Genomic DNA, 17,252 nt, shown 5'->3' with positions numbered 1-17,252 from the left:
TTGTAAAAATATCATATTTTTTTTTAGTTTTCGCAAGATTTTTTGTTTGTGCTGGATTATGGTATAAGTCATTAAAGAGTTGGATATAAGTAATTTTCTTGTTGATGCTGGAAAACATAAAAAATAATATGAAACACTAGCTGGTACCATAACATTGCCAATACAGAGTTCCCTCGACCAAAACATCCCCGAATGTCCAAAGGGAGTTTTAAGAAGCTTATAGTGTGGTTGATATTGAGAAGGGACTTGGGGTACTCAAAGAGCATAAATGAGGAGAGAGAGGTCCCGAGGTTGCATGTAAGTCTTTATCTGCGAGGAATTGCCCAAAAAGGGAGGCTCTCATATCAGATGAAAACTTTTAATGTTGGCAGATCATTTTGTTGGCTTTTATGGTATATTTAAATTGCTCAAGCTACAGTTCCATTCATGATTTTTATTTCACAGAAATGAAAATTCTCTCATATATGTAGAGGAGGAACAAACAAGAAAATACCAAAAAAATAGAAGTCTGGCTCTTTACCTCAAGGCCTTGCCATATTTGCTAGAAATCTCTCTCTTATTTTCTCGACTTTTGTAACAGCAATCTGCAACGCACACCATGTCATATTTATCTTCACTACTAACAGGAAAAATCACAACGTTGATTTGTTTATCAATCAAATTTGATCTCCTTCACGATAATATTATGAACAAAATTTCAACGAAAATAGAAAAAGTAAATTAATCAAGTAGCTAGAAACGTTACATGATGCGGTATGTCCAACCGTAGCAACAGTCTTGATTAGTAGATGCTGCTTTTCCCTAGATCGGAAAGCCAAAGTCAGATGAATGTGCAACGATATCTTGATCAAGAAGGACAATGCTTGCCTTTATATCACAGTGAACTGCAGATGACTAACAACCATGATAGAGATGTGCAAATGGTAAGGCAACACCAACTGCCGCGTTTAGCTTCTGCAATCTATCAGTTGTGAGAGTGAAGCCATTTTACAAGGCTTCCATTAGGCATGCTAAGGAGTCAGGAACAAATTAGAACAACTGGTAACGTTTTTTAAGAATGTTTCATATTCTGAGCAGAAAGTCCTTGGTGCTGCAGTAAACGAACCTAACTGAAAACATTATCAACCAATGTGATATGCAGAAGTTCATGCTGGAAATCCACCTTTTTGGCATTTGCTAAAGATGAGATTTCTGTTGGCCTCTCGGCATCGATACTTTGTCCTTCTTCTATTGATATGTCAGTACATGGCGCAAAAGAGCTAGTGCAAGTATTATTTATGTAGCCAATAACAAGTTACCCTTGTGCAATAGTTGGTATCCGTTGTGAGCTCATCAGTGGTTCTTCTCCAATCACGCACCTCAAAATTGAGAGGAAACCAACAACCAGAATACATCTCCGTGCCTTTATCATTTCTAAGTCATCACTATTTCTTGCGATCACCAAAAGTTGTTGCACGAACAATCTCCATTTCGAAAATGATGAAAACGGATTTTATCTCTCATGACAATCTCCCCTTTGGTAGCTCCGGAGACAAACTTACAAAAACTATGGCAGTCCAGTCGTCACACATCCTCAAATTCTTCACCACCCTAATGGGGCTTTCGGGCCTTAAATAGTTAAATTTATGAGACTAAATGCAACGGCAAGCTTTTCACCGTGAGTGCTCACCGTGGCTTCCTTTTCCTCCATGTCCACATGAAAGATGAAACACAGAACCGGTATTTGGAATGTAAACTATACTCTTCACTTGTGTCAATAAGTCCTTCAGCTTCTCATATATTTCTCCCGACTCTGGGTGCAACTTTTCTGCACCTTATAACATATGGAAGTTTCCATTTCATTCAACTGAGCTGGGTGCAGAACTTGTCTTCACTTGTGTGGCAGTCGAATTCTAAACTTGAGCTCAAGTAATGAACCTACAAGTTCACCGTTCGTGTTCTGTAACTAAAAAAAGTCTTTTTAAAATTTAAATTTGATGTGTATTTAATCAACTCAATTCCAAACCAAATTAATTCGCACATCAAATCAAGACTAAGATAGGTTACCATCTATTTAAATTATATATTGTAAATCATATAACGTCATTGTTAATAATTACAATATTAATTAATATGCTTATTTTTATTAATTTAATCTAAAAAAATAATGTGCTTAACATTACTCATATTAAATTTTAAGATCAAGCGACCGAACTGAACCGTCCTAACAATATTTTTAGATATTTTAACGGGGTTACAGTCGGAGACTTGACCAAAATATCAACTTTCTTGACCCAAAAATAGAACCAAAATATCAACGAGGGTGCTTCAGTAATTTCAGGTGTAACTGGTAAATTAATCTCAGCTACATCGCGCGGTTCCTCTGGGTTCTCTGCTCGGTGCTCCAGTGCTCATCCATGGCTGCCCAATCACCATTCGGGTGGTCGTGGAACTCATCGATTCGCGCCACCACCGCCATCAAATGCTCTTCTTCTACTAACTCCTCAACTTTCTCTTCCTTTCACACAAATCCCCGGAAACGACCTCGTTTAACCGCTTCTTCTTATCCTCCTCCTCCTCCTTCTTCTTCTCCTAGTAGTAGCTCTAAACCTAATGCCAAACAGGGACTTAGAAAGCCAGTGAAATTGGATGGTCCGAATTGGAATCCGAACCCAACCACATCGGTTAAAAATTCTAGTGGAAATCGATCGCAAGACGAAAGGAGAGTAACGACCTTGAGCTTCAAGTCCTTGTTCAGCAAACGATCTCTGTGGCGAAGGATCTTTTTCGCTTCCAAGAAAGTTAGGAGCATCATCTTGCTCAACGTCATCACCGTCGTTTATGGTAAAAAGCTTCTTCCTTTTTAAACCTTTTTAATATTTTCATAAATTATTTTCTGCTTAATGTTTGATTGTTCATAAAAACCATGAAAATGTGGAAAAATATTTCATTTGATGATACGCAATGGTAGCTCGAGTTAAGTTGAAACGACCCGATTCTGTAAAATTTCGAATTTTTGAGCGAAAGTAGAAAACTTTAGAAGGATGTGTGTAAAGGGAAAAGAAATATAGGGTTTAGGCCTTGAACAGAGAGATCATGTAGAGCTTCAGGTGAAGATCGAACTAAAGAGCTTAGCGCGGTTTGGTATTGAGGGGGCAGAACTTACTTTCTAACAGATATTCAATTAGTAATGTATAACGAAAAATGCAAACGAAATGCAGCTTTTAAACTGGTTGATTTGGAGTTGCTTGGTATAAAATTCGGGCTCGAGAGGCTCATTGGAAGTGTGTGGATCACAATTTTAAATTTGTTTCACTCATTTTGTTCGCTTGTTGTAGCCAGTAATTTCTCGATTGTAAAAGAGGTGGAAGCCATCATGGACCCGGCAGCCTTCACTGTTGTGCGGTTTGCTGTGTCAGCCATTCCGTTCATCCCATTTGTGTTCCAAGCTCGAGGTGATGCTCAGACATGTAAAGCAGGGATTGAGTTGGGTTTCTGGGTCAGTCTAGGGTATCTCATGCAGGCACTGGGATTGCAAACTTCAGATGCTGGTCGTGCATCGTTTCTGTCCATGTTCACTGTAAGTACCTTAATTAACCTTCTATGCATATATGGGAAGGCAAATTTCTTGTTTTCTGGGAGTACCTGAAAGTACAATGTTTGGCATTTTCTTGTTGAATTTAACAGGTAGTTATAGTTCCCTTGCTTGATGGTATGTTAGGAGCAATAGTTCCTGCTCGTACCTGGTTTGGAGCTTTTGTGTCTATCATAGGGGTTGCAATGCTGGAATCCAGTGGATCGCCCCCCAGTGTAAGTTATTTTTACCCTTTTTAGATATATAGAGAATCATCATCATTTTTTATAATTTTGGTGATCAGTCTGTCTCACTTGCTCTTAGTCAAATTGTAACAAACAAAGCCTTTTCAGGTTGGAGACTTGTTGAACTTCTTAAGTGCTGTGTTTTTTGGTGTCCATATGCTAAGAACTGAGCACATTTCGAGAAACACGAAAAGTGAAAATTTCTTAGCTCTGCTCGGTTATGAGGTTAGTATATGTTGTCCTTATGTTATGTCCATGTTAATTACATCGTGATTAATGCTACTTGTTAATCTTCATTGGTGGTGTCGACAGTTCTAAGGTTCTAAGATTCCATTCAGGTATGTGTTGTTACTGTCATGTCAGCTATATGGTACTGCGTTGGAGTAGGGTCGGGTGGCCTCCAAGATTTTAACCCATCGTTATGGACGTGGGGGATGTTCTGGGAATGGATGGTTGTGTTCCCATGGATACCTGCACTGTATTCGGGCATATTTTCGACTGGTCTATGCTTATGGGTAGAGGTATGTGTAAATGCTGATCTGAGAGAGTAATTTAGTTTTGCATTCTAAGTTACTAGTGATTCAATGGATACAAATATCTCCGATATAAAGCTTATCTTATCGCCGGTATACAAAATTAATATTTGTAAATTATAGGACCTCTGGTTGAGTATACTACTTATGCTGTTTCGAAACAAAATAAACTCTCCAATGTTGTTTTATTTGAAAGCATCTTTTTAGCTTAAAGTTTTGATGGAAAGTATTTTTTCCAGATGGCCGCAATGCGTGATGTATCAGCAACAGAAACAGCAATAATTTATAGTTTGGAGCCGGTCTGGGGTGCTGCTTTTGCATGGTTTCTCCTTGGGGAAAGGTGGGGTGCTACTGGTTGGGTTGGCGCTGCTCTGGTGCTAGGTAAAGTACTCTTTACCTCTGGTTAGAGGGAATAAAAAAAACCTCTACCTCACAATTTTTATTTATCATTACCTAGTATTAGTAAACTACCAAGTATACCATCAATAAGCGCAATGCTTTGAATTTAACAAACTGTCATCAGCAAAGATTTATCCAGTTTCATGCTAGATGTTCGAACCACCTTTTACTGTAGAAAAAACAGTGGTTATATAGTATTCAACATGCTGTCAACTAGACGTTACCAATGCATTATCATTTCCCCTGCACTTCAGCATATCCCCAAGCATCTTGTAGGTTGATGTATACTTGTTTGTTTTTGATATGCATTATTTATGTTTACTTCTTGTTTCTCTTCAGGTGGAAGCCTAACAGTGCAGATATTTGGATCAGCATCTCCTTCAAAGTCTTACAAAGATGAAAACAATAGTAAGAAACTTGATTACCCGGTGGTTTCAGATAAACAAAATCGCCTTTCTGCCTCTCCGGTTACAGTTAGTTCCAGAAAAGATAGATCTGCTAAATAAGTGATCAATACCTCATTTTTACAAAGATGATTCTGTATATAATTTAATATATAAATCTTAACTGGATCTCAATTATGCATGGCTGATGTGCACAGTTGCTGATTACATCATACAATTTGGATTGTGTTTTTGGTTCTCTTTTCATTTCAATGGACTAGGCAAAATTGGTGGTTGTAGGACATTACAAATCCTTTATGCTGAAAGTAATAGGACAATCAATATGATCCATCGTGTTGTTCTAGGTACACTATACATACATGGCCATTTGAGACATTTCACGTGTCAAGCCTTATGTCGGTCATGTTGATTTTACTATTTCAGCAACAAAAATTTGTAATTGTCCTATAACGACCAATTTCCCTTGTTCTTAATTCATATCATGATGATCCAAATATAAAATTGATTATCTTCCTATTTAACTGATTGCGTCTTGTGTTCAAACTCTCTTTCTTTGTGGTTTAGATAAATTTGGATTATCCTATGGCTTGTCCAAAAAAAAAAAGTGCTACTAAAACCACCCCATTATCTTATTTTCTCATCCCACCTTTTAATAAAAATGTTAATCACATAATTATCCTTTTAGCAAAAGACTTTTAAATCCACTTATATAAATTTGTTATAACTTTAATTAAATAAACTAAAAGAGAATAAAGAAAAACTAAAAGTAACAAAAGTAAAAATAAATCCATCTTCCTCTCAAATCATCCGCGATGGACTGACGACTATCAAATCTCCAATCATCCATTACCCTCCCTATAAATGAACACCACCCAACTCTCCCTTTCAATTATGGTACTACCACCTCCATCCTCTCCTCCTACGAATAACGATGACAACCCAGATTTTAAAATCGAAGAATACCCAAATCCAGTTGGAATAAATCGATTTAGAGCAATCTGCTTCTGTATTGGAAAACTCCCTCTCTGCTTCTCTCTTCCTTCCCCTTTGGTTTCTCTTTCTTTCCAAAGGAGATGCTGCCAAGCAGGTGTCAAAAGTTTTGGTTTTTGATAGGGTGGGAGGAGGTTCTGGTGCGGCTAGAGTAGTGGCAGTTAAGGAAGCATGAAGTTTTTTTTTTTTAAAAAAAAAACATCTTAATATAATTGTTTAAAAAATTAGACATTAGAGGTTATTTTAGGAATAATGGTGGGTGAAGAAATAATATTTTATTTAATTTTTAATTTTTATGGTGGATGAAATTATAATATGGATGTAAAAATAGGACAACGGAGTGGGTTTATCATCATTTAAAAAAAATTATTCAACAGAAAACACTGTTAGGTTAAAGGGTGACAGGTTTCGGTGGAGCTGTGTGATGAAAGAGCAGCGGTGGAGTTGCGATGGAGGGATCTCGACGTCGAGGAGGGATTGAAGATTGAGGACGTGGAGCGTCAGAGGCGCAGAGGAACATGACTTAAGTTGAGGATTGAACTGAAGCGATGAGGACGAGGAGGAGAGGAATACAGTTAGGGTTACCATAAGTGTGTAACGACGTTGTTATGGTTACAAGGTATTTCGGTATGGTTCGGTTTTTTAACTACTAAAACCGAATCCAATCGAATCGAAATTTTAGTACGATTCGGCTTATTCATTTTTTTATTATTTTTATTTGGTGAATGGTTCAATTTTTTTTTTCAGTTTTTGTTTTTTAAAACCAAACTTAACGAGTAGCGTGATGTAATTTTAAAGGGTGTGCTATCCACACACCTCACTTTACATCTCACACACTACTTGATAATTTATGTACATTGATATTCTTCAATTCATTTGATCTAATGGCTGAAAATTAAAAAGGTGTGTGAGAAGTAAAACGAGGTGTGGATATATCACCCTAATTTTAAAATCTAGAAATGAAAATTGGTATAGACTCATGACTAAAAGTTATACATTGAAGCAAAATGCTAAAGAGACTGTCTTTTTTGGCCAAATTTTGTAAACCAAATGATGTAGTTGTTGATGGTTGAATTACATTTTTAATGATTAAAAAAAATAATCTAATCATCAACCGCCATATCACGTGATTTACAATTATAGTTTAAAAAGATGGCATCTCTAGCACCACTTTAGGAAAAATGGCCCAGCATGAAAAAGAAAAAAAAATTCTTGTTATTATTGTTATCTATAAATAATGCACGTGACCACTTAGTATTACGATCTAGTGATATTCCTTTTCACTTATAAGTGAGAGGTTTTAGGTTTGATTCTTGCAAAAAACAAAGATGAATCATATTATTTTGCCAAGTTCATTGTAAGATTTAGCACACTCCTCCATCTCCTTAGTGTAACTATTACCGTTTATTAAAAAATAAATAATGCACCTGTTGGATGATCAATCATCAATGATAGTCTTCAAAGATCTTTAAACTTTAGTAAGATTATGTGAAACTGACATTTTGGATACCTAATACCTCATCCCTGCCTCCCCATTTGATGGCTTTTTGACAAAAAAAACCAGACGCGATAAGTATCGATCTATCCAAAAATATAATAATGATAATAAATAAATAGATATGATCATTCAAGAGATAATTTTTTTTTTTATTCTAAGACATTTTGCAGATAAATTACATTTTATTTTAAAACATTTACAGATAAATTTTGGGATGTAATATCCACACATCCCATTTTACTTCTCACACACCCTTCTAATTTTCGGCCGTCGGATCGGATTAATTGAAGAAGATCAACAGACATAAATTAACAAGGGGTGTGTGGGAAGTAATTTGAGGTGTGTGGATAGCATATCCCTAAATTTTAGTGCGATCGTACTAATTTAATCTTTATTGCATGCGTGAATGCAAACCAAATGATATATTATTAATAAGAAATAAGCATGTTAATCAACATTTAAGTAATAATTTAATCATCTACCTCCACATCATTTGATTTACAAATTTTAGTTTAGAAATTTGGTCTCCCTATCCATGAGCAAACCCTTCATCTATCCATGCATGTTGTGAACTTCTGATCATTGCTTCATAGGATTCCAATTATCCCGAGAAGTATGATTTTAAAAATATACGACTTAATCTTTATCAACTGTTGCATGATTTGGTTTTTAAATTGGATTACCCACTATTAAAATATTACGAGAGATTTTTTTAATATCCAGAACACGGGTACATATGTTATATATCATATACAAGTATAGGAACACTTGAAAAAAAAAAAAAATCCCTCCACTTATATTACATATATATGGCATGCCGCATCGTGTTTCGGACACATATAGTTTTATCTCGCAATTTAACTCTAGTCACTTGTATTTAAGGAGGGTAGGAGCCCAAATTATACATATCCTATAACATTCTTCTCTTATAATTTCTGAGTAGCACCCATCAATTCAAAACTGCTCATAAACATGGTTCTGCATGGTAAAATTGGGACTGAAATAGAAATTAAGGCACCAGCTGACAAGTTGTACAACATGTTCAAGAGCGCCCACCTCATCCCAAACATTTCTAATACCCATATCAAGGGAGTTGATGTGCATGAAGGAGACTGGGAAACACACGGCTCTATTAAGATTTGGAAATATGAACTAGGTACCACTACTTCAATTTTCCTGTTTAATTATTCACTTTATATGTATGTATACCTTAACAGTTGTGCTCAGATCATCATACACTCATAGTTATAACAGCTTCAAGGGTGTCTATAAATTCACTCAAAAAGATGAAAGCACCTGCATTGCCAACCTGTGGATCGAATACGAGAAACTGAATGAGAATGTTGAAGCTCCAGATAGATATGTCGGTTTGATGGTTAAACTCGTCCAGGATCTTGACGCTCACTTTCTGGGAGCATAAATAAATAAATTAACGAATAAAAACCATATCTGCAGGCTGCAGCATATGCAACGGTTGGAAAGAGCTTTTGCTGGTCTTGTTAGAAAGGGTTCAATTATATGTAATCATGCATGCATATGTTCATCAATGCGTACCTACTTAAATAAAATGCTTTTCTTAATTAGGTTTGTGTGTATTTTAAAAGATGTACGAAGGATGTCATATATGACATTGTGATGTAATAGATTATGGTTGTCGATCATCTATAAATAAAATGTGGTGTACTCTACAATATTTGTCCAATATGTAAGGTCGTTCATCCCATCAATGTGAGATTCATTTTCAACACATCCTTTCACGTGTGACGAATTTTCAAGCCTAACGCGTGGACAACACAAAGGGGTGACATGGAGCGCACGTGGCCGTTTGGCTTCATATGTGAGACAACCTACTCTGGTACCATGAAGAAAGTTGATGTTCTATCATAAAATCAATTGGCAATATGAGAGAGTAGCCCAACTTACTTATAAGTTTATGCAAAGTCCTTCTTCCTATTAATGTGAAATTCATTCTCAACATTATATATATATATATATTTTTTAGTACAAAAGATATTCTATATTAATTATTCACTTTATATGTATGTATACTCTATATTTTAACGATTTACTTTCTGATTTGTTGGAGATTTACTCTGATATATATTTTTTTTATATAACTTTTGACAATCATGTTCTTAGTCAGCCTTTAGTCTCACTGTTAATTATACAATGAATTTTGAGTTTTGCTTTCGACAGTTGTCCAGCATTCATGCTGGTTAATTATATAGCTTTTAAACTGGGGAGTTATTTTTCCTTGATAAAAATAATAGGGCAAGGGAGTTGGGGATGACTTCTTAACAAAGGAACAAACGCAATACCTAAATTTTCATACATCCAGAAGGAAAAAAATGTGGTAGCTTGAAAATGTACAAGTATAATATTGCAAAAAAACCAGTGATTGGTTATTGAAATCTAATAATATCAATAATATATAGCACCCTAATATTATTGATCCAAATCATGTTCATAATCGAACCGAAAGTGATTACGTACGTTTGTCTTATATATTTCCTTTATCTGAATTTTTTTAATAAACGAATGTTTTTCATGCGATCCTTTGAAGCACTACTTTTTCTAAGTTATCGCATAAATTAATACAGGTATTCATAATTAACTTGTAAACATTGGCCAATTTCCTCTCTCAACTCTAATTTTGGTCAATTTCCTCCCTCAATTCTCATAATTAGTCAATTTGCACATTTTGTCAATTTTTTTAATTTTTCATCTATTCTTACATTAAGTAGGTCGCGTGCTATCCACATGACTACCCTTTAAAGGGCAAAAAAGTCATTCCCCTGCACATTCCATTCTCTCCACCAACACTTTCACTTTGTACTCCCCAAATTCATCTCTTAGGTACCGTTTGGTACGTGGGACGGGGCGTTCTGTCCCATGTTTGGTGCGCCTAAAACGGGTGGAACATACTGTTCCACATAACGAGTTTTTGGTGAATTTTTGTTCCACCTCATCCCCCTGGAACGACTCGTTCCACATCTGTGGAACACAAAATTATAACCTCTCCATCTTCTTCTTCTTCCTTCTTGTTTCCATCCGAGGGCATCTTCGCTTCCTCTCTGTTCTGTCCCGTCCTGTCCCGTCCCATTCCGTTTCGTCCCGTCCCGTCTGCATACCAAACGATAGAGAACGCTCATTTTCTCAGTAACCAAAGTTACCAAACAAGACCCTTTAAAGGAAAGAGAACTCATTACATCGGAAGCACAAAGAGCTCAACTTTTCAATAAATTTGTAAATAAACAGAGAAAAACCCTCCCTTTAAACCCCAAACCCCAAAAGAAAATATGTTTTTGCAGTAAATGAAAAACTCAGTTGGGGAAAATCTCTGAGAGTAAAAAGCGCTCAGAGGAGGGGAAGAATACTTGTTTTCTTACAAGGAAAGGAAAGGAAGGAAGAGAGTAGCGGCAACGTGTTAGAGTGGTTGTGGGTCATCAATAAGAAGCAATGTGAAAAGGAAAAGCAGAGAGAGAGAGAGAATAGAAGAGAAGAGAGAGAAAGGGGAATTTGGTGCAGTAGAGTATGTGGAGTGTTGGAATTTAGGATTATTTTATTGTTTGAATTTGAGCTTAACCCATCAGTATTAGGGTTTCGTTTTCTTGCTTATTAGGGTTAGGTTAGTTCTCTATATACATGATGCTTTATAGCTCGTAAAACAATAAGTTAGTCACAATGTAGCCTTCTATGGTTTTGTAGTCATTCTGACATTCTCGTTAGTTTAATAATATTCATATTATTTTGTAGTCTTGTTCGTTGCGCACTCTGATATTCAACTTGGTATCATAGCAGGTTTGATGGGTTGAATCTGTTCTTGGTAGCTAGTTTGTTTGTCTTGTCACATTCCTCTTCTTCGTTGTGGTTTGTCGTTGTGCCCTAGTTAGGGTTTTGTTGCTTAAAAAAAGGGAGAAAAAATTGAATCTATTTGCTGCATGCATCACGTCGTCGTCTTGCCACCCAATGACGCATGCACGAGTTGGCCATCGCACTCGTTGCTATAGCCTGTACCATCTGAATCGATTCGCATTGCTGCTGCCTGACAACTTTTTGAAGCCCATATCGAAACCCATTGCTACCCATAATCCGTTGAACCCACCTGGAACCATTGCTGCCCGGACTTGTAACCTGATGTCGTCCCATAACTGCACCTAGAGATGAATTTGCTTGCCCTACCCAGCAACCGCCGCACCCACCATTTGTTACCACACTTTGTTCGCAGATCGAAGGAAGAAAGCAAAGAAAAAAAAAGTTTGTTGACCTGTGAAAAGTTGCTAGTGGAAAAGAGTTGGTAGGCAGTATTTGTTGCTTTTTGTTGGGGCAAACGTGTTGTTGCTATTATGATTTGTTTGAAGGCCTTTGGTTGGGCCTTGTTGATTGAAGCTTGGATTGTTCATTTGCTCACTTGGTTGCTCACCCGCTTGCCTTATTGTGTCCGCCTAACGGAGCTTGCTTTGTCGTGTCCGCCTACGGAGCTTGTTTTGTCGTGTCTGCCTAACGGAGCTTGCATCCGCCTCTTCTTGTTCCAAACTCTTGCCGTATACCGTCATGAGTTTGATGGGGGGTGTTAGAATTTATGATTATTTTATTGTTTGAATTTGGGCTTAGCCCGTTAGTATTAGGGTTTCGTTTTCTTGCCTACTAGGGTTATGTTAGTTCTCTATATATATGATGCTTTGTAGCTCGTAGAACAATAAATTAGTCACAATGTAGCATTCTAGGGTTTTGTAGCCATTCCCGCATTCTCGTTAGTTTAATAATATTCCTATTATTTTGTACTTCCCAGATTCTTTGGCAAGGCTTGATCAAATCTATCTCATCTTCTCCCCACATCGCCAAGCTTGGGTCTTACGCGCTCTGCGGCCTCCCCGCCTCCTACTCCATGCGCTTCGTGGATCCGGGAGAGACAAAGTCCAAGTACTCGATCATAATCGAAGGCACCAACTTCAGGTGCGGGTCTTCGCGAGAGCACGCGTTGGTGGCTATGGGAGCCGTAGGAGTGGCGGCGGTGGTGGTCGAGTTGTACGCGCGGTTTTTATTCAGAAACTCAATGGCGACGGGGGAGGTGTACCCACTGGAATAGGAGGGTAGGGTTTGCGATGAGTGTAAGAAAGGGATGTAGTGAACGCGAATCTACGAGCTCAGATCCCTCCCATTGTTTCTTTTGGTGTTCGCCGGAAAATCGTGCCGGTGGAGCATGGTGGAACAGCACGGGCTCGGCTTGGTGAAAAGGAAGAAGAAGAGAAAGTTCGGAGAAAAGAAAGAAGACAGAAGGTGTAGGTAAAATGACTTTTTTACCCTTTGAAGGCAGTCATGCGGATAGCACACCTACTTAACGAAAGAAATGATGAAAAATTAAAAAAATTTAGTAGTATGGTGCAAATTGATTAATTATGGTGCCATCCCAACTGATCATAAACATGACTCTGCACGGTAAGGTTGAGACTGAGATCGAAATCAAGGCACCTGCTGAGAAGTTCTACAACATCTTCAAGAGCCAGGCTCGCCACACGTCCCAAAAATTTGTTCTGGCAGTATCCAGGTGCATGAAGGGGACTGGGAAACTCATGGCTTGATCTATCAAAAGTTGGAATTACAGTATACGTGCGTAATATATATTTATATATAAATACCTACATGTATTTAACATGGTGTGTACCTTTTTTTCTATAAGGCCAGAACACAATTATATGTTAATCATAATCCAACAATATATCATAATAACTAAACCCTAATTCACTATTTCTGGTTTAAGAAATAGTGACAGTACCTGTATTCAATTATAAAAATAGTCAGTGTTCAATTTAAGAAATAGTCAGTATTCAGCTTAAGAAATAGTAATAATATTAGTGTTAAGTTTAAGAAATAATGATAATACCCGTGTTCAGTATACAAAATAGTGAATATTCAGTTTAAGAAATAGTAATAATATTTGTGTTCAGTTTACGAAATAGTGAATGTTCAGTTTAAGAAATAGTGACAGTACCAGTGCTTAGTTTAAGAAATAATGAATGTTCAGTTTAAGAAATATTGATAGTGCTAGTATTCAGTTTAAGAAATAATAATAGTACTAATGTTCTATTTAAGAAATAGTATCGGTACCCCTATCCAATTCGAGAAATAGTTAGTGTTCAATATTTTTAATTGATAATTTTGTTTACCTGGGGAAATATTGTAGCTATTTGATCTTGTTTTTTATTTGAAGACATAAAGTATCAAATTGTTAGTAGATCAATGCATTTTTTTGTTGAGATAGGATCCTCGCCGGATCCTCTTTGTGAGGATCCCGGAGATCCTTTAATCATGTTCGTTCATCATACATCGTGCGGTCAATTTTCGTCAGGTACTGTTTGTGTTCAATTTTGAATCATATAATTTAAAATGATTTCTGATTGCACGATGTACGATGGAATGACAGGATTAAAGAATCCTCGTGATCCTCACAAAGAGGATCCGACGAGGACCTATCTCTTTTTTGTTGATTTGTTTTCATGTTGTTGCTAGGACAGAACAAAGCCATGAACAACACTGCTGGTAAAGGCAAATAACAAGGAGAAGGTGGTGATGTTGAAAACACTCGAGCTGGTGAAAATACCGGAGCTTTACGGGCAAATCTTCAAAACCATTGTTTTATCCGTTAAGAGTCGATACCCCATTGGCAAATCTACAAAGACTCACAAACTGAAAATGAAACTGGGATAATTTCCAATGGAAGTGGCTCCTGCATTCTAGGAAAGTGAGTTCTAAGTGGTAAGCAAAATTAAGGTGGAAATTGATCAACAAAAGAATCTGAACCACCTAATTACAAATAAGTAATAAACTAATAAATTAATAATATATATATATATAAAATATATAAAATATGTATATATAATAAAAGAAATTGGGGAAGCAATTACTCACATTTTCTTTAAACGTGCAAAATGGTTTGAGGAGGTGGCCACTCTCTTTCACCCACGTTGAGTTTTACCTCTCCTTCAGGAGGGAGGGGGACGACATGAAGAAAACAAGGGGAAAAAAAATGCAAAACCTGAAGAGATAACGAACGGCCAAAAGAAAAAGAAAGAGAGAAAGAATTGGCTGACTTAATGGCATACTTGTAAGTAAAGGAAAGTTTATTTGTAACAGAATTGGCTGACAGAATAGCATTGCTGTTAGGGGCAAAGGTGGAAAAAAAACATTTCGTTTTGGGCTCATGTGTGTTAAATGTTTGTGGGTATGGTACTATAAATTAGTTTTATCCTCATGATTAAATATGAAGTCTTTTTGGTTAAATAATAGTATATGGTGGTTTTTTATTAAATTAAACTTAGCTCAAATTCTTTTCATTAAAGCTTTCTTAAAAAACCAATAAAAGATGGTAATTTTATTTACACTCTAAAATTTTAATTGCACTTCAAACTTTATATATTTGGCCAGGTAATACAAGTCCACAATTAAAATCCCAAAGAATCCCAAAGAATATTCCTGTGTCCAGATGCTGCATGCAGAACAGAAAAACCTTTTATGAATTAGGCATCAATAATTCAGCTTTGATTGATTACAAAAGAAGAAGTAATAGGAATTCCACATATTTATTTATGGGTCACAATTTAATTGAAGTTTTTTGAATTGTTGAATTGTTGATGTCTCATTATCAAGTTCGTTGTTGCGATTAAATTTGGTAGGTCTAGTCATAAAGTCTCCCATGTGAATGATGAAGAACCGCAAAGATCCGCAAACTCGTCATTTTCTTCAAGTGATCAGATCTTATCCACAATTGCCTCCATAACTAAGGAAAGGGATCCTTTTCGGATCTAAAAGTATTATAACTTTTAAAGGAGCTCCCTGATTGAATCAAATTTAAAAGACTCGGATCCCTTGATTTGGCATAAGAAGTGGAAACCAATAGGTTTGTATACGTCTCCTACAATTCCCCAGACTTACACTATCGTTATTCACATATTATAAATAACAAATAAAAGAAAATGGCTGTGAGTGGAGCTGGTACTTGCAAGCTGGAGACTCTGGAGGCTGAGGTAGAGATCAAAGCCAACGCTGATCAGCTGTACAAATTCATCAGCTACCAGCACCATGACGTCCCCAAAGCAGCCTCTGATAAAATACACGATGTTACGGTACATGAAGGTGACTGGGTAACTTCTGGCTCTGTCAAGCTCTGGAAATACACCATAGGTAATATTAATAACATTCCTCTCTCCTCCTAACTAATCAAACTAACAATTAATTTTTTAAACCTTCTATGAAAATGTCGAGACTCTGGTGACCGGGTACTTTTCCATGTGACGTATAGATGGAAATGTCGAGACTTACAAGGAAAAGGCGGAAATAGATGAAGCAAACAATCGGGTGAGTCTTATAGCTTTGGAAGGATCACATGTGCTGGACAATTACAAAAGCTTCAAGGTCACTTACCAGATCATCACTCCAAATAGTGAAGGAAGTTCTGTGAAAATTACTTTAGAATATGAAAAACTCAACGAGAACGATCCGCCTCCACAGAAGTTCCTCAGCTTTGCGGTCACTGTCATTAAAGATGTTGATGCACATCTTCTCAAGGAATAAGCGCCAAGCACAAGATTTATGCATACATATACGATATGGAACATTGAGTAATATTACTATCTTCAAGAATAAAGGCCTGAGAGTTGAGCAAGCTAGTTAGCACTGTTGCTTATTTCGGTTTCCGATTTGGTTTGTCTTTAATTCTCTGAGAAATAATGAATTGAGTGTGATATCATTATAATGCTGATGTTTTAAACAAGTTCAATCTATTGGCATGCTTATATTTTTCGAGAAGAACTTAGTTTTTTAATTAAAGTCTCAAACTTAGTTTTTTAATTAAAGTCTCAATCTCATAATGATAAAAGAGCTTTTAGCAAAAGCACTAAAGAACAAAAGCTACCATCTATTTAAATTATATTTTATAAATCATGTAAAATGATAGTTGGTGATTAAATTATTATTAAATATTAATTAACATTTTCATTTTTATTAATTTGATCTGAAAATTTAATCTGCCCAACATTATTTATATTAACTTTTAGATAACCCGAACTGAACCGTCCTAATAATTTTTTATAGATATTTTAACTGATAGTCGGAGACTTGACCAAAGGGTAAACTGTCGGTTTACCCCCTGAACTTTCACCTCACTTTCGATTTCCCCCTTGAACTTTTCTATTGGAAAATTAAGGACTCAAACTAATTTTTTTAGCCAATTTGCCCCCTACCGTTAGTTTTTCATATATTCCATCCATATTTCTGTTAAGTGAGATCATGTGCATAACATGTGAGGATAGTTAAGTCATTTCAATTTAAAAATGATTAAAAACTAAAAATAAATAAATAATAATAATTTTCCCTCTATTTTTTCCCGCTAATTCCTATCCTCAATTTTAATTTTCCCTCTCATTCCTATGCATGAGAAATAACATATGGTGTTATTGTCTTCATAAGTAGCTAAGTTAATCTTTTTTTTGAAGCATGTACTACCATTTTTATTTTCTCTAACAAATTAATAATTTGACAAATGCTCATGGTGTTATTGTCTCAAAAGCAGTGCATTAATATAAGAAACATGTCCATAAAAAAGACTAGGGTTTCTTATATTAATGCACTGCT

At 36.2% G+C, this 17,252-nt stretch overlaps 3 protein-coding genes across 3 annotated transcripts; all 3 read left to right on the top strand.

The window, feature by feature from the left end:
* Positions 1–2,239: 2,239 nt before the first annotated feature.
* On the top strand, positions 2,240–5,351 carry LOC103402581 (uncharacterized). The gene is made up of 7 exons (XM_008341317.4): positions 2,240–2,823; positions 3,318–3,559; positions 3,667–3,789; positions 3,907–4,023; positions 4,137–4,319; positions 4,571–4,712; positions 5,070–5,351. Exons 1-7 carry the CDS (start codon positions 2,397–2,399, stop codon positions 5,234–5,236), a joined length of 1,401 nt encoding a protein of 466 aa, XP_008339539.2. The 5' UTR covers positions 2,240–2,396; the 3' UTR covers positions 5,237–5,351.
* A 3,243-nt stretch (positions 5,352–8,594) lies between these two features.
* LOC139192748 (MLP-like protein 328) lies at positions 8,595–9,042 on the top strand. Its single transcript, XM_070815397.1, has 2 exons — positions 8,595–8,778; positions 8,840–9,042. Exons 1-2 carry the CDS (start codon positions 8,595–8,597, stop codon positions 9,040–9,042), a joined length of 387 nt encoding a protein of 128 aa, XP_070671498.1.
* A 6,318-nt stretch (positions 9,043–15,360) lies between these two features.
* On the top strand, positions 15,361–16,374 carry LOC103402579 (MLP-like protein 328). Its single transcript, XM_008341315.4, has 2 exons — positions 15,361–15,803; positions 15,922–16,374. The coding sequence occupies exons 1-2, from the start codon at positions 15,596–15,598 to the stop codon at positions 16,191–16,193; spliced, it is 480 nt and encodes a 159-aa protein (XP_008339537.1). The 5' UTR covers positions 15,361–15,595; the 3' UTR covers positions 16,194–16,374.
* Positions 16,375–17,252: the final 878 nt, after the last annotated feature.

The sequence above is a fragment of the Malus domestica genome, chromosome 16, assembly GCF_042453785.1.
Source record: "Malus domestica chromosome 16, GDT2T_hap1".
Taxonomy (NCBI): domain Eukaryota; kingdom Viridiplantae; phylum Streptophyta; class Magnoliopsida; order Rosales; family Rosaceae; genus Malus; species Malus domestica.
Note: the sequence above shows the minus strand (reverse complement) of the source record. Positions and strands in the feature narration are given on the sequence as shown.